Below are 26520 nucleotides of genomic sequence, written 5' to 3'. Positions count from 1 at the left end.
TACCCCAGTGTCCACTGAAGTAAAAAATGCAGACTAAATTATTTATTGTTTGTTTTTTTTTAAGGAATTAATATGGTGCATACTATCCTTACCAAGCAACTACAAAACCTTAATCTGTGTATTCTTCTCTCCCCTCTAGTTGATGTCATCTCTCCCAACACCCTGTCTCATCTTTGATTTATATTGTAAACCTTTCAGAATGGGGATGGTGGGCCATATGCTGTGTTCCAGTATAAATCCTATGGAACCTTATTGACCTCCACTAAGTTACTCTCAATTTACACTGGTGAAACTGGGACAGAATCTGACTCCCTGTCTTTATTCTCTATGGACGGTGTCCTACACTTATACAGCACTGTGTTCAAGACATAAGTGACAGTATTTTGAGTAACTGAGCAAACTTTATTATAGTTTTGTTGTTCTTTGTTTCTTTGTGTGTGTGTTTAATGGTTTGATTTTCTTGAATAAAGTGAACATAACTGGGCAATAGGGACCAAATCTATTATAAAACAAAACTGTATGAACCTGACTGAAATGAATGTTCAGCCTCAAACTTAAATGAGTCTCATTCTGAATATACAAGCCAACCATGCTCAAGTGGTATTGAATTTCCTTAATAAGCAATTATTTGAGTGTATGCTGTAGAATCTTCACAAGAAATTGCACTCTTACACCCAGGGGTGTCTTTAAAGTCAACATTCTCCAAATTACAAAATTTTAAATGCAACCAAAGCGAAATTAAAAAAAAATTGACTGACATGGTAAGGTTTTGTAAATTGTAAGATACACAGTGAATCAAACTATCATCTTCTGAAACTATCAGTTTGAGTATAGTTGATTCAAATCTTTTCATGCCTCACTGAAAAAGATTTTGTCCAAATTTTGTACTCCCTCGTTTTTAAATGCTGCGTGATCATTAGTAATCATGAAAATGGAGGCAGATGTAAGGATTAGTACATGTCAGTGTACTTGATGGCAAGTCCTTCTTGCTGCACTCAGCAAGCACTTGTGGACTGGGATGGTGATGGAATAAAATTTTCTTTCAGGCTGTGGAGTGGATTTAGCAGTGAAGGGCTATTGGATCTGTGTAGTTATAGATTCACCAACCTTCCCCTTCCTCAATCTATCCCCACTATTCCCAAAAAAAACACTCTGAAAGGATTCCCTCGTATTATGTTCTCTGGTGAGCAAACTTCCCAAATCCTGTCCCCTCTTTTGTCTGGTGGAGTTCCATTAGTTCTGCTGTCCTCATTATGTGGCTGTGGGGTATTGAAGTATTCTTAACTGAAATCCTGTAGTAGAACAATATCATGCCTCTTGAAATAGAGAAGAGATAAGACTCAGTTGTGGTGGATAGAACAGGAATTCTTTATTCAGTCCACTGAATACTGAGACGTGCTCTCTAGCAAACAGAATAAGTGAAAGCACAGCCTGTGCTGCCTATTAAAACAGCCAGGGTCTCCTATCAATCCTGACCTGGATCCTGTAGTCATGGAAGGGACTACTGAATAGATTACAGATCCCACAGTTCATTTGCTGACTGTCTTTCCATGAAAGGTAGTCCTGGAGACTAAATTCCACTATTAATCCACAAAGCAGTTAGAACAGAGACAGCACCAAGAAAGCACACCTCCCCTATACTCTTCCGCCCTCTCTGACCCAGGCAACCACCTGTTTGGGTGCTTGTTAGCAACAAAAGGGAAAACTAAGTGTTTGAAGTAAAATGTTTCAGGAGGTATTCCGTATGTGGATTCATTTTTCACTAACCTCCTAGAATGTTCTGGACTTTTGTAGAATCTCATGGAACCTTCCTGATTTTCTGAGAACTTCATTTTACCCAAATCTGCTAGAATGTTGTCAGCCATGCTCTTGCAGGTATATAAGGGGCAGGGCATCAGCAGTCAGTCAGTGAGATACAAGAACGAGCTGAAGTGAAGTGAGAGCCCAGTTGCGATATTGTGAACCTTGTGTAATTGTGACAGTGTACTTGTGTTTTGAGACTTAAAGAGTGTAAGTAGTGATTAATAGAGGACATATTTAATGAGACACCAGAGATATCTATAGAATCACTATCTACATAACAATATAAAAGAAATACCGTCACTTCTTTTGCCATGATTAACACATGATGTTTGATGACTTTCTAAAATTGTGGAATATAGACTTTTACTCTCCCTAGTACTGTCTGTTTTCCCCTATAGAAAATAAAAGATGCTTCGGAAGGAGCCTTCTATAACTTTAGAGGAAATGAATTTTTTTTTGCTTATATATGGCATGAATAAATGCAGATTTACAGATCCTATAATCTTAAATGACAGGGATAAATTATGCATGCAGATTGTACACCAAAGTTGTGAAATGGGCTATAAAGGGGCGGGGGAAGGAGGTGGCACCGAAGACTCTCCTTGTCTGGGACACCATTTGGTCTAGAGCAGGCCCTGGTAGTACAGATGGTTTAATCTCTCCCCATACTTAACAGAAACACAGACCATCTGTCAGTCTTCAAACTCTTTCTTGGGTGTGGCTGTATAACCAAAACAAAATCCTCTGATAACATTAATGTGATTTCCTCATCCCCCCCCTTCCCCCCTCCCTCCCTGCTCAGCCCTTCCAGCTGTCGCTCACTGTCTGGGGGAGGGGGAGTGTGGAAGAGAGGAGGGGGACCAAGCAATGTGGAGGAGTGGGACACGGTGGCGAGTGGGACGAGTGAGGGCAGGACCTTGGGCTGACTGTGGGCGGGGCCTGATGCAGAATGTTGGGGGGGCCATGGGTGTTGTGCCCTGGGGCCCAGAATTCCTGTTGACGGGCCTGATCAACAGCATTGTACAGGACAGAGATTGTATATCCCATCCAGCTTCCTATCAAATCCTACTTTATTCACTGCTGTAAAATGACACCTCCCTGAGTGGGTATTTTGACTTCTTTCGCTATTTCCCCACAGCAGTTGATATTATGATAGCAGTGTTTCTCACAGCGTGTTCCCCTGAAAACGGTATGCCCAGGAATGCATTAAAAATGTTCATTGGTTTGCAGTGTAATATCCTTGGAAACATGGGAAGAAGCAGTATTTTGTCAGAACCAGCAGGAAGCAAATGTCTGAATTCTGGTTTCTCTGTAACACACTTATAAACATACCCTCTGCTGGCTTTAGTCTGTGGAACAGCTTCATTGACCTGATGGACAAAGTATTCATTCATGCATCCAGAGACCTTGAAACCAGTCTTGATACAAACTCTTGCCTGTAATTTAACTTAATTTAACAAACTCTTGCCTGTATTAGCTGTTGATGCACAGCAATAACTTAAAAATATCCATGCTGTTGTATATTGGCATCATCAGGTTAGCTAATATTTTACATGTCTAAGTGGTTTCTGCTGAAATAAACTTGGATGAGATGTAAAACTTTTTGTGCTGTGCAGTCTCTTCACAATATTTTAGTTTTAATTAAATGTCACACTCCAAATAAGTGATGAGTGAGCTGCTGCTAGCCTAGTAATGGACTCTCTGCTTGACTACCTCATAAGCACAGATTGCTAGACTAATCACTTAGGCAATATTTTCCTGTTCTAATTTACATAAAGGAATATTTTTCTTTTCCTGTAAGCAATGCCAGTAAAGGGCAATGTTGGCTGGGCTGGAAAAATGGGGCAGATGGTCTGATATTTTCTTATTCTGTAAATATTAAAGTACCATATGTAGAAACTGTGATTTCATTTTGGTTCCCGGGATATAGCTACTATATCTCTATAGAGTTTATTATTGGGTTTATGCTTAGAATTATAAATGTGGTTCGGCATTTTGCTAAAGCTGTATTGTATTCTCAAAAATATATTTCATTCTTGGAGGAAAAGTGTGCCCTATTTTTGCTTTTGACCTTTCATAGCACAGTGTTATTTTCATACCCGTCTAGAACATATTACTTAAGATACTGAATTTGCACAGTTCCATCAGTTTATTACGTTTCAGACTATGTTGTGTAACTAAACTCTCCAAACTATATTATTGAAATGTTAAGATATTTAATTCCTGAAGAAAATTGGCAAGACTGGAAGAATACCACACATTTAAGTGTATATTGGGCTTGTGTGGGGGTAAAGGAGCTCTATAAGTTTCCTCATAACTGGGATACACATCCAAGCTCTGGCTTTTTGAGGTTCCTTCAGTCACCAGATTTATTTGTAGGCTGACCTATGGTGAGACTGGTTAACTTGCTTTTACACAGAATTTGGCTAAATTGAACCCGAGATTTACTTCTCGCCTTCTCCAGTAGTTATTGTGGATAGGTTAATTTATCGAGGAATGCTTTAGGTACTCCTGGACTATTTATTGCTCCACTATCTGGTAACAAAAATACCCGTAATACACTCGGTCTGAAACGCTTTTCCTTTGTTCCACAATGCTTCTGTCAAGTCACATTGCTTCTAACTGTCCATCTCATGGGGCCTGCCACATCTCCATGAACTGCAGGGAAGAAGAATGAAATTAAATTGCAGTTCTAGCCGTGTCAGAGCAAGAAGATGTGCCTATATCTGAATCCTTCCTCTGGCTCCATGGGCATCAGAACCATCTGCAAACCCAGAGCATTATCTTTGGCTTAATAACAGTTAAGGAACTTCATCACTGGCTGAGCAGGTAGACCTCATGGTCATGCAGGCCCACTTCTGAGGAGCTCTACCAATCTGAGTGAAAGCATCTCCACAGCCACTGCAGCAGAAACTGAGTAATTGCTAATGCCTTACATGATTCACATTTCCCTTGGCTGGACAAGAGGGTGGTCAGTGGAAGCTTCTGCATCCTGAGAACTTTGGAAAATATAGTCACTTTATTGAAGTGTCTCGTTAGGAGCTGAACCCTTTTGCAAATATGGCCACAAAGGGTATGTCTACACTGCAGCTAGGAGCATGGCCCCAAGCCAGGTACGTAGAGAAACATGCTCAAGCTAGGGCTCTAAAAATAGCAGCGTGGCTCTTGCAGCATGAGCAGCGGCATGGGCTAGCCACCTGAGTACAATACCCTGAGTCAGGTGCCTGGCCCATCCAGTTATAACCTCCACATGACTACTTTTAGTGCTGTAGCTTGAGCGCATCTAGTCTATCTGCCCAGGCTGAGTGGCATGCTTCCAGCTGCAGTGTAGACATACACAAAAGCATGCATTGGTGTATTTTTTGTGTTACATTTATTCAAATGTTTTCTTCAGTTTCTTCCAGATGTGACATTTGCTTCTTAGTCTCAGAAGACAAGCTTTTCTAGTGAAATGGTTGATTTATGACCTTTACAATGGGCATTTTAACATTTTACTTCATTTTATTTCATGCTATGCCATACAAACTTAGTTTCGTTTGTACTGTATTCAGCACAATAGATAAAAGACAGACCTCTTTTCCTTGTTATGAACTATGAGCTGGAATGTATGGATCTTCTGGCATATGAACCTATATGTCTGTGATTCCTCTGGACAAACCTTCAGAGTGCAGTAATTGGGGCATTAAGCACACTTATTCCCATTTTGGCAAATTAGATTTGTTCAAGTCCAATTTTCATTTTATCACACTGAAAATATGTTGTATTGAACATCACTCATTAGTCTTGTGTATGCAGAGGAATGGGGAGGAGGAGAGGCATTTGTTTGCTGTCACTTGAGTTAGTCTGGTATGAAAATGCCTGTGTGTACACAACACAATTCCAACTCCACATTTTTATTAAGAACTTTGGAGTTAGTTACTAAGAACTAATTGAGATAGTTCAGTCCATTGTTTGTGTGCATGCAATGCTGCCCTGCACTTCTTTGGCAGCCCTCCAACTGCTAACCGTCACTGCTTTGTGGGCATCCATTACTGATCTGTCTGTTTACCTGTGTGCACACCACTGCTCTAATGTTAAGTTGACTGGATGTTCCCTCCCACATTCAAAACTGGCATCTGTTCCTGGATTCAACTGTATCAGTACTGCTGCAATATTACTCCAGAAGCCTTTCCACCATGTCTCGAGCAGCCACGTGGTGCCATGCTGAGATTCTAGACCTCTCCATCTGGGGTGAAGTGTTGGTGCAGCAAGCTTTTGAGGCCAGTCATTAGAGCAAAGATGTGTTTGTCAACATTGCTAGACAGCTGACCACAAAGTGTTATTGTTGGATAAAGATCAAACAGCTCCGAAAGACTTACATTAAACCCAAGGATGCCAGGAAAAACTCCAGCCTTGGAAATGTAGCCTGTCCATTTTTTGAGGAGCTGCCCAGGATATTGGGCAATTACATCATTCCTGAATCCAAGGGAGTTTGGGTCTTGTGGCCTCCACTCTGCCACCCCCACCTTCCAAGGATGAGCAGTAACAGTCACCGGAGGAGGAACATGAGAAAGGCCATGAAGGGCTCTCCTTGGAAAGCCATGTTTTCTTTGGGACTCAGGACCCTGAGGGCAATTGTGTAGGAAGCCAGCCTGATTCCCAGCCAGAAACCCAGACCAAGACTGAGGAGGCAGATCCTATCGAGGGAACTTCTTCATATAAATGTCTGTCTTCACAATTTATTATTATACAATACAACTGTGCTAACTTCTGTTCTGGGTGCTGCACAGCTGCAGTTATTTTTGGTGGATATGAGCTAGGAGCCTTTCCAAGTCTCCATCCCCACCTGCCTCCTTCCCTCCCACCCTCAGCCCACACTATCTGTTCTCTCCTCCCTCTACATGTTTTCAAAATGGCGGCAGTCCAGCCAGGCAATCGGCTTCTCTCCCATGCTAAAGCCCTGACTATCAATCAAATTACAAGCCAATGCCATGGAAGGCATGTACCTATTTACCTATTTTATTTTTCCCCTCCCCACATCTGTCCTGCCCAATCCAGCAAATGCCTTCCTCCCTCCCCAACCCATTAATCTACTCAAAATGACAGGTGGCAGCTTGGACAGCTACAACCTGTAACCCACCTCCCCTCCCTCAGCATATTCAATTCGTGAAAACATTCATTTGTGTGAACATGAACACTTTATTGACTTAATGGTTACAGAAAAAGGAATTTGATTAGTATCGTCAGTTTACATGCCATATGCAAGGGCATTGCATGTATGTAAAGGTACTAAGACTGCAGCTCTCTGCTTGAGTATATATAGCTAGTAACAATCATTCATATGGGAAAAGAAGTTGACCTTAGAGGTAACATAGCTGTATAGCCGTTAATGGATTTTTACAGGCTTACATAGAGAGAGACTGGGGACTGGCTTCAGTCAATCAGTGAAGTATCCAGTCTGTTTTTCTCTGCATCTTCAATATTTCTGCAGGAGAGAGAAAGCAGAATCTAAGACAGAAGCATTGCTTGAATTTGGTTTGGACATACTGTGGGATAACTGAATGGTCATTGACTTTGTTATAGCTTGCAATTCTCTTCCACTCCTACAGTGCTTCTAGGGGAGACTATTTTCGTGAATACCTTTACAGTATATCTCGCTGGTCTGCCCTTAGCCTTTTTGAATAAGGCTATTCTTCGTATCCAAATCACCTACCAATGTCATCGAGAATCAGGACAGCCTAAAGGGGATGTAGAGGAGATTACTATCCAGCTCACCCCCAGTTGCCCCCCACTAACCTCTCTGACCCCATATAAGCACCTCCAAGGCAAAACTGCAAAGCCAAACTTGGAACATAATTCCCAACTCCCCCATGCCCACCCCCAGCCTCTCAGGCACAACTATTAACCCAAACAGTATATACTGCCCACCAGAAATCCTACTCTAGCTCTCCTCATGTACACACCGTATCTTAGAGGTCTCTCTGAGACTGGGAAGAATCTCAGGGAGGTGAAATCAGAAATGCATGTTAAAAAAAATGCTATCATAGCCGCACTGGACTATGAACAACAACTACTTCTTACTTCGGGGGGGTAGCCGTGTTAGTCTGTATACAGCAAAAACAACGAGAGTCCTGTAGCACCTTAAAGACTAACATTTCTTCGGGCATAAGCTTTTGTGGGCTGCAACCCATTTCGTGCATTGTTATGTTTCTTACCCTTGGATGTATATATATATATACCTCCTATCTGTGATTTCCATTTCATGCATCTGATGAAGTGGGTTGCAGCCCACAAAAGCTTATGCCCGAAGAAATTTGTTAGTCTTTAAGGTGCTACAGGACTCTCGTTGTAACTGCTTCTTGGTTTTTTTGTTTTTATTTACTCCCCCAGCCATGGCAGTTGCAGCACCCAGACCCTCAAAGACAGGGCCTTTATCAATGATTGGAGTGGCTGGCTAACCTGAGGGGAAGAAACAGAATTCAGAATGCAGTGTTCACAGATCTCACTGCAGACTCCCTCCTTCCACTAATAATTGAAGACAATGGAGAGGCAGAGGTTGTGTTTGAGGTTGGAGAGGGAAAAAGACAGATGGCGTTGCCAAGGCAAAAACACTATAGAGAAAGACAGGAGCATGCAGTGGTGGAGGCAGTACAGAAGCACAATGTTCTTCTGCAGCTCATACTGGTAGCGGGCCCACAGATAATTCTGTGCCTTCAACCAGGACCCAGCCATGTTTTTCAGCCCCTGGACAATACAGGGTACCGGAAATACCAGCCTATGTTCCCTGCTGTACCTCCATAGCCATGCTCCCAGAAGCCGCCATTCCCCACCCTGGCCTTAGCTCAGGGCAGTGAGAACAATTGGAACTGGGATCCCAGCTCTTTCAAGCCATATTGTGCCCCTGATAACTTTGAGACCTGACACTCAACACCAGAAGGTCTAAGAACAAGAGGAGGCAGAGGCTAGATGTTTACTTGTATGTGAATTGGAGCTTCCCGTCCCCCCTTGTTGTTTGTTGCCCTCCACTGCACAGTGTCACTTCAAAGCTCTGTTTAATGTTTTAATTGTGTAATTCTGGTTGTTGTAGAATTGTTCTTTATGAAGGATTTGTAACAGTTTTTATTAAATAGTGTTGCATTTTATGCCAAAAAAACTATGTTTGGCATAAGTTATTACAAAGGGACAAAGTTATATACATAAGATAAAAATAAGGATTGCCACAATATGCCACTTCTAACTCCCATAAGAGATAGTATTGCCATAATACATTCCCCCCATTACCTCCAGGATAACAGCTGGATGTACAGCTTTTCTTTTTCAGGCCTGAGACTGAAAGTAAGAGCAATAGACATCACTATCAGTATTGCCCTGTTTGTTTCTGATTCCTAGGGGATGCCTTGCTGGCTGCTCAAGCCTCTGAACATGTTTCTGCACTGCAGCCTCCCACCCATTGTTGAGGCTTCCTCCCTTACTCTCATAAATACTGTGCAAAGTACAACATGAAGCTATTATCTTGAGCAAGTTCTTTCCCCCCTCCCTCCCCTGCAGCTTTCAACCTGTCCCATAAGCATAAGTTTCCTCTCAGGCAGCCAAATGCACACTCCACTGTCATTCTGCAACTCCTGCAGCAATAGTTCAACAATTTCTTCCTTCTGTCCAAATGGCCTGTGAATGGCTTCATTAACCAGGGAAGCAGAGGATAAACTCGATCTCCTAGGATAACCAGAATAATCTCCAGATCATTAAAGTCCATAATGATCCTGGGGGCAAATTCTTTTATTCATTAAGGTAAATTGAGCTAATTTGTGAAAGATCTTGGCATTGTGGACCTTTCCAGATCACCCTACATTTATGTTTGTAAACTTGCCGTGGTGAGCCAGTTCTTGGAGCAGCAGACATGGAGAGTAACTTTGAAAATGCAAGTGCAATGCAATTTTAAAAAACTCTAAAAGAATGGGTTTAACCATTTTAGATAACTAGTTCATCTCTTGTTTCCTGAGTCTTGTTTGTAGTCATATGTATAAACATATAATATCTTGATTTATTTCGTCAGATCAGCAAGTCTCCCAGATTTTTCAACCAACTATGTTTAAACTTGTGTTTGTACAATCTTTCTCACCGTCTGACTGTTTTTATGGTGTGTGAAACACTGTAATAGGTAAATGTCAAATGCAATATTTAGACTAGCATATGTTTCAGCCTGAAATGGGCTGTGTTCTTGCTGTTTTGGGGTTTGACCACTTAGACTTTGAACATTTTATTATTTTATCAATATTATGAATATAGTCACCTTCTTTTAGTGTGGGAGGGCTGTTGGGAAAAGGTTGGGTTTGGCATCAGTCTCCGAAAATGGTTTGGCTTGAGCTCTTCTGATATCCTCTGCAAAGGGGTTCCATAGCTGAGGATCCCTCACAGAGAATACCCCATGTCCAGCACTCACACATTAGATTCTTGTTCAAAACAACTGAATAAATTAAAAGTAGTTAGGGTAGATAATGATGTAAATCATCCCCCCTAGTTATCCATTAAAATTTAGGGTGGGTTTTAGAAGCAGTTTTGGTTTGTAAATGTTTTAGGCCACCGTTGCAGTTCTGTGAAGAGGATCGCTTTCTCTTACATTATGTGGGTTATTAGTCTGTAAATTCCAATGTGGTCTGTGTCTTTCCTTACCCAAGCTGTTTACGCTGCAAATAAGAATCTGAGGCTTCCCTGTGTGTATATATATATATATATTGAAAGGACACTATCTAATATTTTTAAAGCCCAATCACCTTGTAATTACCTTGTTTATAATACTCTCAAAAAATTTTAAATATAATTTCCTTCTCTAAAAATTCCAAAATTGCATCTGTCAGATACTTTACTTTTTTCTGTTTCTAGTAGAGCTTGAAATTAATACGGCTTTTTCTTTTGGTATTCCAATTTGGTGCATGTGCATATGTAAGTCAAATTCTGTGGGACAAATTGATTTATGGAGTTGCACTGACTTACACTAGGATTCAGTGTGGCCCTATGTTCATCATAGTTTCTTAGTTCATTTGTGCAGTCAGTGCTGCATCTGAATAACCAGAGTGTAAAGGATCTGTTTGGCTTAGGTCCTTCATACAGAGTGGCTATGTGTTTAAGAGAGGTTTTTCTCTCTTTTGGTATCGGGGGTGTGTGTGTGTGTGTGTGTGGGTGTGTGTGTGTGAGAGAAAGAGAGAGAGAGAGAGAGAGAGAGAAAATACTTAGGATCTCCAGGAGATTCCCCATCAAGTCAACTTTACTGAGATGTCATATTTTGGGTCTAAAACATGATCTCTGACTTACCCTTAGATTTCTTTTCCTCCACTGCTACACATACTCTACTTTGGAAGATACTATGTTTAGTTCACACTCTTCGCCTTTTTTGTACAGTACATATCATACTATGTGTAGGCATCTTTTAACTGATACATGAAAACTGTATTCATGCTGTACTTAAATTGTATTTTTCAGCTCTTCTACAAGTGACAATTTCACTGAGCAAGGTAGAACTTAGTGTGGGTGAATCCAAATTCTTCACATGCACAGGTATGTATTTCATTATCTCCAGGTATGTTTTGCTAAATTTTCAGATCAACCTTTTGCAAAGTTTGAATACAATTAATTGGCTTAGAAATATCTACACATATATTGTTTCAGTATTTGCATTGAATTCTGAGTGCTTGCATGTTGTGATAAATAGCAGGTCCGGCTTGGCTTCACATAATGTATGCTTTCAGTCTACAGACTGTTGATTTTAGATGCCAAACAGACTAAGTCACTTATTTTGAAATTGATTTCCATTAGTATAAATTATTTATGTATGTTAATTTTTTTGCTCTGTTAAAATAATTTTACTTGTCTAAACACTAATATTAGAATGAATATATAAGATCATAATTAAATCATTTTAGGTAAACAGCTAATGCATAAATTAGACATAGCATGCTGCTCTGAAGTTACACCTGAGTGACTGTTTTAGTATCCAAGAAACCATATGTAAACTGAAAAGTTGGAATTAATTTTTCTCATAAAATCAACTTTTTAGCCAGGGAAAGATTTAGCAGAACTTTAGTAAACTTTGCCAAGCAGATTATTTCTCCAACACAGGACTTGAACCTGAAAAGTACTGAAAAAATTTCATGCATCAAAGATGCTCTCATGTGGGTTTTGATAGGGGTTTATTTTATCATCTGTCTGACTAAAGGTGTATATGGGGTTGTTAAGACGGTTAGTGTGGAGATGGAGGGTGAAATCCTGACACCATTGAAGTCAATAGGAGTTTTGCCAGGCTTTATTCTATGGTATTGAGGTAATTTTAGTATGCTGCTGACATCCAGCTTTATGGGTGAAATATTGTCCCCATTGAAGTCAGTGTTGGTTGAGATTTCTGCATAGGGGAGACAGTTGCTTTATTGTTGTGGATGGGACTGAGTTACCTGCTGGAGTTATGGCTCTGACGGTGTTTAAAAAAAATCAGGAGACCTGGATACTTTTAAGTGTTTTATAAATCAAATTAGTTACTGATGTGTTCAAGCCCTTCTCGAGATGAGGCCAGTAATTTTTTGGAGGGGATAATTTTATATATAATGTAAAATGTGCATTTAGAGCTATGCCATCATTGTGGTCACAATTATCCATGCATCAATATTAGAATATTCATATTTGTATTGTCATCATGCTTAATCAATAGTCTGTAAACAACGTTTCAGTTTTGTTGAGGTAACAGTGGGAACTGCTGGATCTTTTAAATGTTATTAGGTAAGAGTCAATTATTCTTTTCAAATGACTCATCAGTGGAATGACTCATACTATTTAAAATACTGCACTGTGATGTCCTCTCAAGCCTTGTTAACAACAAGTACTGTTAACTCCATTCAGCCAAAAGCAGAGGGCCTGATCAGGATCCTGTGTTGGTTCTGACGGATCCTGTGTCCTTCCCCACTCCTGTCTCACTGGGAGAGATCTTAGGTTCACTGGCATATATTCCACTTCAGTCAAACAGGTCCAGGAAGCCTTTTTGGAACTCCCAGCTGTCACTGCTCATTGGGGCATGCAGCCTCTTTGAAACTCTCCACTGCTGACTGTCAATCACCTGCAGAAACCAGTCCCTGCAGCCACAAAGTCAGGGAGGCTTTTCACATGCTTGGGAGGCTCACTGATATCATTCTCATAATCCATCGGGGCAAGAAGGTTTGCAGACTCTTCCCCTTGGCTGGGGTGTGATCTGATGTCACATAGCTGCTATACAGCAACCTCTGTGGAGATGTAAACCTCTCCCCTTTGGGATTTTACTTTTACAAGACTGGGGATGGTGTGTGTAACTCTGTGATGCAGAATGTGGTAGTACCAGGATTTGATACTGAATCTGGCCCAATGTTATCTGAATATATAGCATATAGTTATATTAGAACAGATTTGTGCCAACCAGTCAGACTGTTGCACGGGCTACGATTTATTAACGGTGAGTTTAAAAAAAGAAAAAGGGGGGAAAACCAACTTCAACCAGCTGGAAATCAGATAGTTCTGAAAAGTATTATATAGTTTTAAGGTCTGTTCTTTGTTAGGCCAGTGGTTGCTCACCACTTCCTGGCTCACTTAAAAACTTTAGTCTGATGGCAACTTAAAACTAGAATGTAACCATTAATCATGGGGAAATGTGCATATTTATTCTTAAATACAAATATGTAAACATTTATCTGATTGCATCTATAATGTTGTGTAATGTTCTTACTTTTTTTTTCTTTTGTTTTGTTGCCAAAATGCATTTGTTCTTCTTGCCTATTATTTTTTTTAAAAAACTTTTTTCTAAAAAACTGGTAAAAGGAAGTTGTAATCCTTGTTCAAAATCTGTTTCTTTTTACAAACATGATTATTACTATGGCAGCACACAACCATGGTAATTTGACACTTAACCAAAAACTTGCTTTTGGTCCAGATGGAATCTAATGAAAACACATCTGAGAGAGAAAAATCAATAGAGCAGGTCAAAAAAGTGACAATTTCTGGTTTTTTCATCTTTTTTTGAAATTTGAAGATAGGCTTGGACCAAGAAGAACAAATGTGCTAGTACATGAACATTAGATTATATTGTGGAGGAGGGAAAGTACTTTGATTTTGGTCTTCAAATCTTGTAAAAATTTTTTGTTTTGGGGTTTTTTGGATTTTGGGCAAAGGTTTGATCCAAATCCTTTTTTCTAAAATTCCCACAGATGCTCCAGTTACTGGGCAGTGTGGACATTTTGGTGATATCTGGCTCAATCAGATATATAAATATTTTCCTAATTCCTATTAATATCTCAAAATAGTTAAATTATGGCCACCATACTAGCTGGCTTCTCTTTTGTCCTTCTTATATCTTTTGTTCTCCCTATGGACAAGGCAAGCTGGATATTGCAAAGAAAGAACTCAACTGAATGTTACTTAGCGCCTAGCTGAACTTTACTTTTAACATTGCTTTTTGTAGCGATCGGTGAACCTGACAGCATAGACTGGTACAATCCACAAGGAGAGAAGATTGCTTCTAGTCAAAGAGTGGTCATTCAAAAAGAAGGTGTTAGATCACGGCTAACCATTTACAATGCAAATATAGAAGATGCTGGGATATATCGGTGTCAAGCAACTGATGCAAAAGGACAGACTCAAGAAGCTACTGTTGTTTTGGAAATTTATCGTAAGTGAAACATAAAGGAAAAACTAACAATAAAAAGAGAGGATCTATTTTGAATTCCATTTGCTGTACAGAAAATTAACACTAAATAAAGAAGTACCCTTCTCTATAAATCTCATTTTAGGAGCAATAGATTGCAGTCAAGTATATGTATTGTGAAAAAGCCTTGAATGGAATTGATATTCATAATACTTTAATCCAGCATAGTATGGCATCACTTACCTGATGTCTTGAAATACAAAGTCTTATCATGAGGACGCACCATATATACCTCTCTTACGGAAAAGACAGAATGTGTTTGTGACAGAGAGATATGCACCAAAATTAATCCTCTTACAATAATCAAATTGTGCATTGATTCTGAGTGCAAGAGACACAACATATATTGTTTAAAACCGCTTACAATGAAATTACTTTTATGTTAATCTTTTCCTGTTTTGGGCTGTATAATGAACTTATGTGACATAAAAATCTATATGAGATATAAAGCTTTATAAGCCACCAAAGTACTATTATTTTAAAAATAGAGTTAAACAATTAATGGAGGATTATTTCTTCAAATGTAAATATACTGCATTATGCCAAAATGAACTTGTAAAAACATCCTTTAAAAACTTTGTCAAATTGTAACTGACATCACTTTAAAAAGTGCAGAATATTGAACTGAATTCTTTACATCAGTTAGAGATATGTAGTATGCAAAATGCATTATAGAGCAGAGGCATAAGGCTAACACAAAACCAATAAGAAGGGGCCATGTTGTGCCATTAGTATTTAAGCAGATTTCCTTATTGATTTGAATGGTGACTTTTGCTTAAATATTCATGACAGGATATGGTTCATGGTCAGGCGAAGACTTATGAACTGAAATATGACAGGTAAATGCCAGATAAAATAGTGAAGCACTGCAGCTTTAAAGGTACAACAAATACCAAATGATAGATAATTTTAAAAATAAATGTAATTGATAAAACGTCATTCAGGCGGATGATGACAGTTACAAACAATTAGATGATGGTTGGTAGTTCAAAGAAAGGATTTCATATTCTGTAGAAGTTATCATTGGTATGCGTAAAGCTGTCAGTCACAATACAGGGAGACTACTGTGCAAGGTAGACATCCTCTGAAGTCTGTCAGGAAGAGACATGGTAATTTATTTAAAAAAATAGTTCTCAGGATGAAACAAAAAAAAATATAGAAAGTCAGACACTAAATATGAAGTTTGACATAAATGTTGCCTGAAAGCTACCACATTTAGGGCTAGATTATGTGTTGCAGAGGATCAGCAAAATGGAAATTATTTCCTTTGGGGTCTGATCCTAAACTCATTGAAGTCAGTGGGAGTCTTTCCATTGATTTCAGTGGACGTTGGATCAGTTTGTAAGCATCATCTGCACAGGAGATGCACATGATAGCAATCTGTGCTCTGGGTAGCACGTGTTGATTAGTGCTGCTCTGACATCTTTGAAAAGGGAACAGGGAAAGGTTAGCAGCAGGCAGCCCTATATCTCTGTTCTCTATCTTCTGTCAGAAGGAGGCACGTGTTTAGGCACCCGATCCCGTATGAAATGAGTTGCATAGAGAGAGGATGTGTCACTGAGAAGCAGTTCCACCAGAGTTCCTCCTTTTGCTGTACTGTTCCACAGTGGTTCCTACACGAGGTGGTGGATTAAACACCATAATGTAGCCCTTGAACTATTTTGCAATAACAGCTAAAATTACACAAGCCTTACTCACACAACTGAGTACTTACTCGTGGTACTTATTACCAATCCCAAGTATTCAAAAGTAATGAATCAGACCTCCAAAAAAAATTGTCACATTGGCTACAAATCACAATCACAATCACTTGCCTTCAGCAGCTGGGGCTTGATGAAAAACACCAAATAATGAAGTCAATAGGCCTAATCACCTGAGTGAGTACTTACAGTATGAGTAAAAGTTCTACAGTTAGGCCCAAAAATGTTGAAAGCAAGAAGAAAGTAGGAAATCGTTTTGAATATTCAAACTGAACAGATTTCTTCAAAGACTCTCATGACACTGTCCCACAGGACAGTCTCATAAATGAACTAGGAACATGTGGTCTAGATAAAATTACTATAAAGTGGTTGCACTACTGGTTGAAATACCATACTCAAAGAACAGTTATTAATGGTTTACTATCAAACTCGAAGGGCATATCTAGTGGGGTCTCCCTGGGCTCTGTCTTGGGTCTGCACTGTTCAATATTTTCAGTAATGACTTGGATAATGGAGGGGACAGTGTGCTTATAAACTTTCTGGATGACACCGAGATGGGAGGGATTGCAAGCACTTTGGAGGACAGGATTAGAATTCAAAATGATCTTGATTAATTGGAGAATCAGTTTGAAATCAACAAGATGAAATTCAATAAAGACAAGTGCAAATCACCATACTTAGGAAGGAGAAATCAAATGAACAAATACAAAATTGGGAATAACTATCTAGGCAGTAGTACTATGAGCCAGTTGCAAAAAAAAGCAAAACAAAAAAACAGCTAATATCGTTCTATGGTATATTAACAGGAGTTCCAGAGGGGTAGCCGTGTTAGTCTGTATACAGCAAAAACAACGAGAGTTCTGTAGCACTTTAAAGACTAACAAAATTAATTTCAGCAGGCTTAAGCTTTTGTGAGCTTCAGCTCAGTTCCTCAGATGCAACTTCTACCAACTGCATCTGAGGAAGTGAGCTGAAGCTCACGAAAGCTTATGCCTGCTGAAATTAAGTTTGTTAGTCTTTTAAGTGCTACAGAACTCTCGTTGTATTAAGAGGAGTGTTATACTTAAGACAAAGGAGATAATTGTCCTACTCTACTCAACACTGGTGAGGTCTCAACTGGAGTATTATGTCCAGTTTTGGACATCATGCGTTAAGGAAGAGGTGTACAAATTGAAGAGTCCAAAAGAGAGCAACAAAATTGATTTTTTTTAAAAAAAGGTAGTTTAGAAAACCTAACCATGAGGAAGGATAAACAAGCCTGTGCATATTTAGTTTTGAGAAAAGAACACTGATGGGAGACCTGATAAGTCTTCAAATATGTTAAGGTATCTTATAAAGAGGATGCTGACCCATTATTCTTCAGGTCTACAGAAGGTCGGAGAAAAAATATTGATAGATAGATTTAGGTTATGTATTAGAAAAAATTTCTAACAGTGAGGATAGTTCAGTACTTGAATTGGTTATGAAATCCCTGTTAATGATTGTTTTAAAGAGCAGGTTGGACAAACACCAGTCAGGGATGATATAGGTATACTTGGTCCTGCCTAATATATGGTGGTGGAATGAATTAGATAACCTCTTGAGGTCCCTTCCACCCCTACTTTTCTATGATTCTAAGATATCTATAAGATATTATGGAATCATTTATCAAGGGAAATAGTGGAATTCTCATTATCAGGAACATTTATGCGTAGGTTGCCCAAAGCCATAGAATGTACACTGTTGGTCTGTACTTCATTCACAGAAGAATGAACTGGCTTTTACATCTCTAATTTCTGTGATCTGATGATGTGTTCAGAGTAACTGTGCATGTAACTTGAACTGCAAAACAAAGCAGGACAAGCTTGTTAAATTCAATTTTCTTTTTTTTCAGAGAAGCTCACATTCCGAGACATAATAACCCCACAAGAATTCAGACAAGGAGAAGATGCTGAAGTGGTTTGCCGCGTTACTAGTTCACCTGCACCAGTTGTCAGCTGGTTGTATCGAAATGAGGAAGTCACAACTATTGCTGACAGTTAGTATTTTGGTAACTCTTTAAGTTATACGTTCTAATTATATATTAAAATATTACTTTAAAAGAAACTGTAATGTAAGAAAAGTAATAAAGAGTTCCTAAAAGTAAACTTTAATTTTACCTCTGGATGTGTTGCTTCTCCATCACTTGAAGCTTTAAATCAAGACTAGATATCTTACTAAAGGATATGCCTTCTGTTTCACTTTGGTTTCATATTAACAGAATAATCTTAAAGCAAAATTCAGCCAAGGACTGTCAGCCCGTTTGTGAGCAATTACTCTCATGAGTAGTCTCCCTGAAGCCAGTAGAGCTACTTGAGTGAGTGAGTTCTCACCAACATGTATAAGGGTTGTACAGTTGGGTCTGGAGAGTTTTGCATGATTTTCAACCCAAACCATAAACCCTGGATCATCTTCTTTCTCCCATGCCTTTTTGTTCTCATGGGATATGGTGTATTAAGTGGCCTTCAGTGTCTACTATGTACGCCTTTGATGTCTGTAGGAAGCAGCTGACTGCCCCAATACTGTGTTTTCTGTCTTTGTGGGGCAACAAAATAATTATATAATTCACAATGCACAGAAACATCTTTGGAGAGTTATCTGCCTACCTGCCTTACACTAAATGTTCCAAAATGCAAGGTTGTTTTTGCACATCCCTCATGCTGGTCGTTAAGATATATGTTTTTAATTCAAAATTAAATTAAAGTTTATTTAGTGCAGTGAAAGTATGTAACTGTAGTGTCACTAAGGTATGATTACAGCCAAAGACAGAGATGTAATATACCTATTTGATTTCTTATTGTAACAGCTCAGGCAAGCCTGTGCTAGTACTGACACTTATTTATGAGCTTTCAGGTTCTTGTGTCCATGGTACAAAAGCTAGGCAGATTTCTAATTTAATTTGCTTTTTACATATTGTGTTTAATCCCTGCCATTACCCCCCTAGTCACGTGCAGAGTTCCTACCTTTAGAAGAGAGATACAAATTTTATATATAATTCAATTGTGAAAGAAGGTGGGGGTTACAGGATTTTGGAAGATAAGGACTCTAAGAACTAAACAGTTGTTGAACAATTAAGCAAGCAACATTTTCTCAAAGTTGCAGTTTGAAGCTTACAAATGTGAGGTTTTCTCCAAAAGATCAGGGATTGGCAACAGTACGTTAATGTAATTTGTTTTTGCATTTCTGTTGTTCCAGTTACCAATCAACCTTGTTTCAGAAGACTTAATTATAAAAAAAAAAACCTTGAGAATTTTTTTCTTAAAATCATTAATTTTCAAAAAATCTGATTTTTAGAAATATTTACAGTGCTCCATGCTACATTTCATTATGTAATTTTGAGTTTGTCTCATTTTCTTTTAAGATGTGACAGGACATAAAGCTGTTTAGCTATTTGAGCAAGTAAATACAAAGTGTTAGGATTTTAATAGTTTATAGTTGAAACCCAATTAAAAACCCCAATAAAAACCAGTTGTTCCTTTATCCTCTCATCTGGGATTGGGATCTCCTAGCACAGACTGCTATACCCATACAAATTCCCATTAAAATTCAGAGGGGAATTCTGCATGGACTTAAGCTAGCAGCTCCTGATGTAGGAATTAGTGCTTTAAACATTATATAGCTAGAAGAGTTTGAGCCGTTCGCATATTCACAGTATTGGTTGGATATGCTACCTTGGATGTTGGGGAAGGGATTATTTTCTAGTAACCACCTGATCATTGATAATTAGGTAATACCTAAAACTGGATATTAACTAAATTCATTAATGTTATGTATAATAAAAAATTAGTTTATTATAGAGAGAAATGTGCATTCATTTTAATTGCCTTCTTCATTTTTGTTCAAAGAAAACTTAAAATATAGAATAGTTTGACATCTGCAATTGAAAGGATAATTTCCGGTTATATAATATGTATCTTTTTTTATTGTGCACTAGGAAGCAGCTTCCATTTAAAACATTTTTAGCACCTGCATTGTGGAGAGAGACACAGTGATTAGCTTTTTAGATAAAAGTGAATATATTTCTGCTGTACATATGGCAAAGTGAATACATGTCTAGGATATGATTTAGCACAATTAACTATGACTGTCTAGGCTGTACAAAGTCTTGGCAGTTCCTAATGCTTATACAAGCTCTCTGCTCAGAAGACTGATCTGCTCACCAGAAAGGCAAGTTTTTCACTGAATTAGATGTGAACATTTAAAGAACTGTTCCACAGGGAAGTGTAGAGCCGACTGGGAATGACAACTGCTAATTCTAAAATAGCATTGCTTCTCCACCCAGGGCCAAACTCTGAGACAGCTGTTCAATCCTGAGATCTGTAGTTCTTCTCCTGTTCATCCATGAAGGGAGGGAATGAGGGACAGATGGGTCAGCTGTCCATCATGCTTTGAACAGGGAAATTAAATAAAATGACTGGGCAGACCATGACCTTGGGAAAGAGCCCACACTCCATTAGAAGATTCCTTCTTGACTTGATGTTGTATCTTTACAGTTGGATGTAAAAGTTCAGTAGCTCAACACACTATAGAACTATCTGAGACTGTTCTATAGAGTTCCTGTAATGTCGATCTTTAAAGCTTAATTGTCATGAATCACAATATAATTGTATAGGCAGCAAGAGCTTGGTACTAGAGATGGTGTCCTGCAATATTTTTATAGATCAAACCTCATTTTCTTCACCAAGTCAGTGATTTAATTTACTGATACCACTTTAATCTTTACATGCCTTTCTAGATCGATTTGTGATGTTAGCAAACAATAATCTCCAGATTCTTAATATCAATAAAAGTGATGAAGGAATATATAGATGTGAAGGAAGAGTGGAAGCGAGAGGAGAAATCGACTTTCGGGATGTCACTGTTATTGTGAATGGTAAGGGGTAAAATGATGTTTCTGAATTTGAAATATGATCTTGCTTTGATTATATTGTATACAATTGATTACATTGTATAAAAAAGGTTTATCATCTTTTAAGAAATTCTAATTAGGCCTCTTATTGCAGAATCAAATCCATACTATAGAAATTACATTGTTTTTCATTAAATAAAAATTGAGTTGTTTACAGTTCACAATTTGTACATTGCGAGGTTTACGTTATGTGGGTTTTTGCATTTAATATAATTAATAGTATAATTATATAGTTAAGCAGATTTCATATCTAATTGAATGATATAAATGTATGTAAAAGCTGTGTGTCAATGTAGGTCTTCTGAAACAGTGTTTCTCAACTTTTTAAGTAGCAAGTACCCCCAACTTCTGAAAATTTTAATAAGTACCCAAACACTCAGTTTTCCACTCTGAGAAATACAATCTTTTCCCCCTTTATTGCTGGACGACTGTATTTCTCATAAATCAGGAGAATTCCGAGTTCTGCAATGCTGTGTAGCTCTGGCAGATCACAAAACCCCCTGCTGTTTCTCCCCTCCTTGCTCCTTCCCTTCCTCCATATAGGAGCAAAGGTCAACACCAGGCAATCATTATCACCTGATGGCGGGGTCATGTGGTGTTCTCCTCATATAGGCGGAAACTTGTGAGGTATGAGCAGGCATTAGCAGCCCCAAAGTGGATAGCAACGCTCCCCATGGCCGTCCTTAGAGGAGGGTGTGGACCTCGGGCAAATCGCACTGTGGGGGCCACTCTTAAGATTTTTATCTGGTAAAATCTGGGCTGTCATAGTTGTCAATTTCACTGCTCACCTAGAGCAGTGAAATTGACAAGTAAGTCTGCAGGTACAGCCCGGCTCCAGGACTGGGCAAGCCGCTGGGCTCTCCGCCTGGCTTTGAGCCGGGGTGGGGAGCTGCTACCTGGGCAAGTTGCAGGTGGCTGCCATCTGGCTGCCAGCCCGGGAGGTGGGTGATTGCCACTCAATCTGAGCTGGGGCAGAGGAGGCTTCTGTGTAGGATGGGATCCGGGGATGTCGGCAGGTGGCAGGCAGCAGGCAGCTGCTGCCGATCTTCAATACAGGGTGTGGGAGGCTGTGGCTCAGCTCAGAGCCAGGGCATGGGTGGCAGCCAGCCAGCTGCGAGCCCAGATCTCAAGGTGCAGGAGGCTGCTGCTGGTCTCTCACCTGGGAGCTGGGACCGGGCGGGATGTGGGTGGCTGCCGCTCGGCTTCCCAAAAAGCCAGGGACTTCCCAAGACTGGGGCAGCTGCTGTCTACCTCCCAGCTAGGAGGTGGGACCAGGTGGGAAGCTGGCGGCTGTTGCCCACCTCCCCTAGAAACTGGCAGTTGCCGCCCGCCTCGCCATACTGGGTACCCGCGTACCCCCTGCCTGTGTCTCACATACCCGCAGGGGTACACATACCACAGGTTGAGAAACTATGTTTTAAAAGAAATATCCTTCACAGGATACAGCCAGCCACACCAAGATCAGAGTTCAGATTCTAACATGCAGTAATTTAGCTAGGTGTAGATCTTTCAGTACTTGTCATGTGTTGTTATAAACCAATTCATTTTATGCAGTTATTAACTTTCACTGTATCACAGTTATTTTATAAATTGCCAGCATTTAAAACCTGGTTAAACACCATGGACATAATTTTTAACTGCAGGACTACAGCTGAATTAACTGGATATGTCATTGAACATTGCCACTATTATTTAAGTCATTATAAATTTTAACAATTTATTATAAACCCTTTTAACAAGCAATATGAAAGCGCAAGCATAAAATTGATTATGTAGGTTGACCTGACTTTTTTAAAGTCAGTGTCAGCACAATAAAACATAAGTGAATGTGTCTCTATTCACTTGTTGGCCAGCTAGGTTCTATCTTATTTAGGGTATTTCTATTATACAAGCTCCTTTGTATCAAAGTGCCATTTCTAATATCTAATGTCTTGTTTCTGAATGGCCCTGTCATGCAAACGCTTACTTACCTGAGTAACTATTAAAGTATTGAAGGCTGGACCGCTCATGTCAGTAAAAGTTACTTGTTGCACAGGATTTCCCTAATTCCATGGCAATAAGCAATAGCTGTGATATTTAAAACAAGAAATCTTTATATTGTGATTGTGCACAGAAAGGGAGTGGGAGGGTTGAAGATTGTACTGTGCCCAATGAAAGAGTATAGAAGTGTGCATGCTCTGTGTAAACTGGGGAGTCCGCAAGGGAAAATGTTTCCCTGTGCTCCCTCTGTGTACAATACTCTGAGTCCTGGCTATGTGCAATTCCCATAGCCTAGCCTATAGTATTTACTATATCACAGTATTTACTATAGGTGCATCTACATTTGAGCTGCAAGGTGTGATTCTCAACTCACATAGACTTATCCACGCTAGCTCTGCTTGAAGCAGTGCACTAAAAATAGCAATGTTGCTGGGGTTGCATGGGCAGCAACTTGAGCTACGTGCCTGAGTATGTATCCACCCAGACCCTCTGTGTACATACATAGGCAGCTAGCCTGAGCCACCATCTATCTTACCTGGCTATGCTTCTGTTTTTTAGCATTCTAATTCAAGCACAGCTAGCCTGTGTAAGTCTATGTGTGCTGGGAAGCATACTCCTCTCCCTCTGCTCAAATGTAGACATACCCTATATGGCTGGGTTTCACTTGCTTGGAAAAAGAAAAAGAAATGCTCTAGATGAGAATATAAAGCTTGACAGCCTGTAATGCCCTGAATGCTCCAGGTATCCTCGAGTGTTTCACAAAGTAAATGAAATAAATGCTGATAGTGCAGTGACTGGGCACAGAAATGGAGCAACCATTATGCAGTGAGTTCACCCATCGCATGGATATGGGAACATAATTTATCAAGACAGGTAATTGTTGGCCTGAACACTGAGGTTATCTCCTCATTTTGAAGACTGCAATGAGATCTTTTGCTTCCACCTGGACTTTAAAAACAGATGGAGAGAGGCTGTGTCTGGCACAATATATTGGATTATAAAATAGAGGGCCAAATTCTGACTCTATATGAGTGAATGAGGTCAGTAAAGTTGCACCTCTTCTTCCTCAGTATGAATCTGGTCCAGCATCTTTAACAGTGAACACTTCTAGCCTTGAACTCAGTGCTATGGTCCAGAGGCAAAAGAGTTACCAACTGAGCAACGCTAAAAGCATTTCACATTGTAGAGTGATATTGATTAAGGGCTTCTCCTGCTTGATTTATCAGGATAACTGGCTTCTGTAAGATGAAGCTAAGTGTATCAAATCTATTCCCAAATGGCATTTAAAGTAACATGAAAAATAAATAAATTGCAATGCCACCTAACAAGAAAGAGAAATATCTATGAACCTAATTCAGCAAAAATGCATCAATTTTCTATGCCTGTAAAACCTTCCTAACCGCAGCCCCATGGTACCTTCCCCTCTACCATAAAATTAAAAAAAAACCCAACTTTGAGGATAGTCAGATAGTTACGATAATAATAAAAAAGGATAGGAAAGCTCTGCAAGAGTTTTTTTGGTAATAGACACTGTCCAGCTTTGGAGCTTTGTGAAACCTTTGATTTTATTTTTAATGCAGTTTTAATTGAGCTTCTCAGGGAAAAGTTCTGTGTGTCAACTGGAGAATGGAGTGTGCAGAAATGGGTGATACTGTCTTCAACTCACCGTTTCTCCCTTCTTCTTAATCATCCTGGCCTCCAGCATCTTTTTGTTCCACTTACATAGGGTCACTTCCCATCCTTTGCTTCTGGAGCCTCCTGATTGTTTTCTAGATTCTTCTCTTGCCTAACCCTCCCAGTGGCTCCTTGGAACTTTGGATTCTTGATAGTAGGGAGGCGCAGACTGGAGACTGAATTGGTAAAGAAGCCAATTTTTAAAAGGAACAAATTGCACATATATGGATTTCTCTAAGGCATAATTCTTAGAGTACTTCAAAAAAATTTGGAGAGTGAGAGCAATTCTTCAGGTGTTAAATCACTATCAAATATATAAGTACTGTAGTATTAATTCACTGTAGTATGAGATATTAGGACCAAAATAAATAACATATATTAAAGTCCTACATATCAATATGATTGCCACTTCATAAACACCTAAGATTGACAGACATGCTGTTCATCATTTTAATAGTGGTTATAGTATCAATTTTATATGAGTACACTGGAAGGCTGAGGTATAGCACTTGGTCATATTTCCCTATTTTAAAACATAGATGTATCTTCAGAACATAGAATTTCCCTCATTGAGGTGGCTGCTTCCATGCCACTTTCCATGCTATCCTGACAGAAAACACACACTAAGCAGGACTGGGCTGTGTTGGTACTTGATAGCTCTTAGGGAAATCCAGGAAGCTGCTTGAAGTGTTTGTAATTCAGGAGGTGGTTCTTGTCCCTCAGAGTCAATTTTGTTATAATTTATTCAGCTCTGTGAGTGTAGCTCATTACAGACAAATAAATTGTGGTCAATAATAAACAGTTTCCCAATATGGGATTAGGATTTACTGTAGTATTGAGAAAACTGTCTTTCAGAGGAGATACAAAATTTAGGTTCTGATCCCTTGTGATCTTTAAAGATTCCACAGTGCTTTTCATAAGAGCAGAGTTGTTAAATCAAGTATCCCAAATGAAATTTTGACCCAGACAACAATTACATCCTACCTACCTAAATTCCCCCTTCAATTTCACTTGGAAAGTATTTTCTTCATCATGTTTTGGTTTAAACTGTTGTAGTGTTGCTGAGTGCTGTTAAATCACTACTGAATTTCAAGAAGGAGGTGGATACATTTCAGTTGTATGGTAGTTGAAGGGATCATAATGTAAAGATTGTTTGTAAAGTGCTTTGGATTCCTTTTGGGATGAAAATTACTATACAAATGGAAGATCATTCTCATTGGGAGGAAGTAACGCTCATACTGAGTTGGATTAAACACAGAGTCAAGGACTATGATTCTTTAAATTAACAATCTGATATTTCCTAAAAAAATAATTTTACCTTTTCAAATTACATTCAAGTAAGGAAAATATTTAGGTGTTGACAATAAATTGAAAAATATACTGAGATTGCAGAAGTATAGTTTAAAAGTTTTTGCTATGAAGAGTGTTTAACAGTCTCCTTTTATACTCAGAAGGCTGGATTAAAAGTGCTAGACTGAAGTGGAGATATAATAGTTGTATCTTGCAGCTATCAATTTAGGATTAGATATTTGTATGGAATGGGATAACAGCAGAGTTTGGCAAATGGGAAGAGGTGATGTGGGCCATAGAGGTATCTGGATGGAAGTATAGGCAAGGTGGGGATTGTGTGTTTGACTAATGGGATGCAGAGAAGACAAGATTGTGTAAAGTAAAAGGAGCAGGGCAGGCAGCAGCGTTTCACAGTTGAAAAAGGGTCTTTGGATGGCATTTTTCATTCAGGGTAG

General features: G+C 39.2%; 1 protein-coding gene across 6 annotated transcripts in view; it reads left to right on the top strand.

Moving 5' to 3' along the window:
- Window positions 1-26520, top strand: part of NCAM2 (neural cell adhesion molecule 2) — a 503301-nt gene that overhangs the window by 263519 nt on the left and 213262 nt on the right. For all 6 annotated transcript variants that reach the window (XM_067543086.1, XM_067543105.1, XM_067543094.1 and 3 more), the window contains exons 2-5: window positions 11260-11334; window positions 14252-14458; window positions 18068-18211; window positions 20948-21085. In XM_067543086.1, coding sequence (XP_067399187.1) covers window positions 11260-11334; window positions 14252-14458; window positions 18068-18211; window positions 20948-21085 — 564 coding nt within the window. The remainder of the gene's footprint in view (window positions 1-11259; window positions 11335-14251; window positions 14459-18067; window positions 18212-20947; window positions 21086-26520) is intronic.

Source organism: Emydura macquarii, unplaced genomic scaffold, assembly GCF_026122565.2.
Source record: "Emydura macquarii macquarii isolate MOO-44397 ecotype Brisbane River unplaced genomic scaffold, CSIRO-AGI_Emac_v2 contig_75, whole genome shotgun sequence".
In the NCBI taxonomy this organism is placed as follows: domain Eukaryota; kingdom Metazoa; phylum Chordata; order Testudines; family Chelidae; genus Emydura; species Emydura macquarii.
The sequence above is the reverse complement of the archived record's forward strand: the minus strand, read 5'-3'. Positions and strand labels throughout refer to the sequence as shown.